The 3,600-nt window shown below is 39.2% G+C and overlaps 1 protein-coding gene across 2 annotated transcripts in view; it reads left to right on the forward strand.

The window, feature by feature from the left end:
• The window catches only part of LOC106881163 (glucosidase 2 subunit beta), a 44,594-nt gene extending 41,958 nt beyond the window's left edge, over positions 1-2,636 (forward strand). For both annotated transcript variants that reach the window (XM_014931452.2, XM_014931454.2), the window contains one exon: positions 2,313-2,636. In XM_014931452.2, coding sequence (XP_014786938.1) covers positions 2,313-2,453 — 141 coding nt within the window. In that variant the 3' untranslated portion in view covers positions 2,454-2,636. The remainder of the gene's footprint in view (positions 1-2,312) is intronic.
• The last annotated feature ends 964 nt before the right edge of the window (positions 2,637-3,600 follow it).

The raw sequence follows: 3,600 nt of genomic DNA on the forward strand, positions 1-3,600 counted from the left end.
CCAGCACCAAGTAGTGTACAGACCCCTGAACAAGAAGATATTGTGTTACATTTTCAGATTTCTTGGAATATATTTTTCTTTCAATCAAACATGTCTTTCCTGTCAATTTTCACTTTCACTTTTTATCTAAACATTTTTTTTTAGCAGTTTTAATTGTTTTGAGACATAAGGTCAGTTGTGTGGATCAAATTGGATTGGATCAGATTGGTGAGGTAATGAGAAGGAGGGGTAGGGATAGAGACCATAGTTGATATTATAGATCTAAGCACAAACAATACCAGTCATTGTTTACAATGCCTTTTCACCCTCTTCAAGTTAATCTCCACCCCTATTTATTTCTTTAAACATCTCCCCCCCATTACCACATACCTAATTGAAATCTTTTTTTCTTTCTTGACATAAAGTCAGCGATTTAGCTTTTTTTTTTCCTGTAAAATGAAGAGCAGAGTCAATAGGGTCTTTAGTCAAATTAATTGTTAATCTTCTTATATTACTGGTACTTCATTATATAGATTAATCATTAATGATGGTGCCCCAGTATGGGCTTGATCTAGTAACTGAAACCAGTAAGAAAAGTTAATGAGTGGTCATCCTATGCAATTGATCAATCTGTTAGAAATAGCAACCAAATTCCCCTAAAATTACAACCTTTTGTCTCAAAAGTGAAGGAGAATGTTAGATAAAATAGTCCCCAATACATCATCATCATTTAACATCTGTGGTCCATGGGTTGGACAGTTTGACCAAGGCTGGTAAGCTGAAGGGCTGCACCAGACTGCAGTCTGATTTGGCATGGTTTCTATGGCTGGATGCCCTTCCTAACACCAATGGCTGCTTTTACTTGCCACTGGCATGGGTGCCAGTTACGTGACACCAAGATCTGTCATGACCACAATTTCACTTGGCTTGATGGGTCTTCTACTCAAGCATGGCATGTTGCCAAAGGTCTGTCATTTGTCATTGCTTCCGTGAGGCCCAACACTTGGAAGGTGCTTTTTATGTGCCACCGGCAAGGGTGCTAGTTACGTGTCACCAGTATGAAAAAAATATAGGATTAGTGTTTGATATCTTTGATTAAAGGTTTGCTTGCTCAAGACTGATCTGGGCCAAATCATCATCATTAACACTGTTTAATGTCCACTTTTCCATGCTTCCATGGGTCAGCTGGAATTTGTCGAGGCAGATTTTCTACCATGTGATGCTCTTCCTGTTGCCAACCTGCATCTATTTCCAAACAAAGTAATATTTCCCCATGGACATGTTTTCATGAAAGATTATAAATGGTTGACACCACTTGTATGATGGTGACTCTCGTTTACAATTTATCATGCAATGATAGTAGCAAAATGACAAGTGTATATATGTATGTGTACACACACACAATGGGCTTCTTTCAGTTTCTGTCTATCCGATTTACTATCAAGGCTTTGGTCTGCCTGGGGTATAATAGATGCTTGTCAAAGGTGCCATGGTCTGAAATTGAACTAAAATCTATTTGGCTGAGAAGTGAAGTTCCTAACCACATAGCCATGCCTTACATATATTAGTCCGTTGTGTAGACATGTAGTACACTACAACTACTAAAATGGATTGTTATAGAAATAAGGGAAATGGTGAATAAAAATGAGGTACCTTTTGACAAGTCACCTGAGGACTCATTTGCCCCTTTGATGCACCACAATTGTTTGTACAGCATCTCACAATGGGTCAAAACAACCATAGAGAATAAATAGTCTTGTGAATTCCATTTTCTTTCTCTCGTGTGTGTGAGTAATGCAGGTGGAGTTTCTTCAAATGCAGTTGCTGCATGTGTGACTGCTACTCCCATGTGGGCCTGTTCAGACACTGCATCACCATCGGTAGCTGACACAAATTCTTCAAGTCTGACACTTTGGGCAGATTTCTGCTATAGCTTTGGGCTGACCAAAGCCTTGTGAGTGGATTTGGTTGACGGAAACTGAAATAAGACTGTGTGTGTCTTTGTGCCTGTTTTTTCCCCGCCACTGTTTGACAACCGGTGTTGGTATGTTTACATCCCTGTAACTTAGCGGTTCTGCAAAAGCGACAGAAAATGTACCAGGCTTATGAAAATGACTACTGGAGTCAGTTTGTTTGACTAGAATTCCTCAAGGCAATGCCCCAGCATGGCCTCAGTCTAATGAGTGAAACAAATAGAATACACATAAACACATGACAATCTTCTTTCAGTATCTGTCTACCTACTCCACTTGTAAGGTAGTTTTGGTCAGCCCAGGGTTGTAAAAAAACTTAATAACAAAATAATTACCTTCATTTTTGTTTTGTTTTTCCAGGTCCACTTTGACTGTGGCATTGACAGTGAACTACGAGGGGCTTCAGAACCAAGTCGGTGTGAATATGCTTTCAGTTTTGTCACTCCAGCAAGTTGTGCAAAACCTGCACCTTCCCCAACCACAAACAGAGATGAATTATAACAGAAACTATCAAAATATATCTTTCTATTTCTTCTCTCCTCTTCATTTTTTGTTAATAGGGTCTTTTTTTTTCTCTTTCTAATTTAAAATTAAATCTGTTATATATATATATATATATATGTATATGTATGTATATATAATTCTCTAAACTCCATTAAATCTTTCATGATTTCTCATCCACTACTTCTGTTTTGCGTTTGTTGTATATGCGTGTTAAGATTTTTCTGAGATTTCTGATTCCTGCTGTTTCATCATCATTTAATATCTGCCTTCTATGCTGTCATGGATTGGATGGTTTAACAGGAGCTGGCCAGACAGAAGACTGCACCTGAATTCTGTGTCTGTTTTTGGCATAGTTTTTATGGTTGGATGTCCTTCCTAACACCAACCACTCCACAGATTGGACTGAGTGCTTTGTGGCACCAGCACAGGTGAGGTCAGTCTTAGCATGGTTTTTATGACTGGATGCCCTTCTAAATGCAACCACTTTACTGTGTGGTCTGGATGCTTTTCACATGGCACCAGCACCGGCAGGGCCACCAAGTAACTTGCAAGGGGAGGAAGCGTTGGAGGAAGTGATCTTGTGTCACATGATGAAAGGTTAGAGTGGAAGTAAATTGTAATGACACATTTTGAAGTTTAGATGTTTAAAATTGCATTTGGACAGCAAACTTTTTAACCACACAGCCACACTAGTGCCTATAAGTCTATTTGTTCGAAATCTATGATTTTACCTGGTATTGTTATTCAGTTTGTCACGTTCATGCACCAAAGAGATGAAATGAACTGGTTGTGTTTCCAAATATGACTACCTTCCATATTTCTCATTGATCATAACGTTTCCATTTACTTATCCTGGAGGATAAGGCAGAAGACGCATGCTCAAGATATGGTTTCATGTCGTAGGATCGATTCCTGTGGCCTTGTGATTGCAGGACTGGCTCCTTAACCAGTTAAACGTGCTGTGTAAAAGATCTCTAACCAATAGTATTCAAACCGTGACCATCTCGTCTGTTTTCCTCGACGGAGTGCACTTTTAGTCACAGTATCTCTGAAATCAGACGTTTGTTCAGTTAAGTTTTGCAACCTTAGGGTTTTGGTTTCAGTTCCGTTACGTGACACCTTGGGCAAACCCTGGCTGACCAAT

The sequence above is a fragment of the Octopus bimaculoides genome, chromosome 23 (assembly GCF_001194135.2).
Source record: "Octopus bimaculoides isolate UCB-OBI-ISO-001 chromosome 23, ASM119413v2, whole genome shotgun sequence".
Lineage (NCBI taxonomy): Eukaryota > Metazoa > Mollusca > Cephalopoda > Octopoda > Octopodidae > Octopus > Octopus bimaculoides.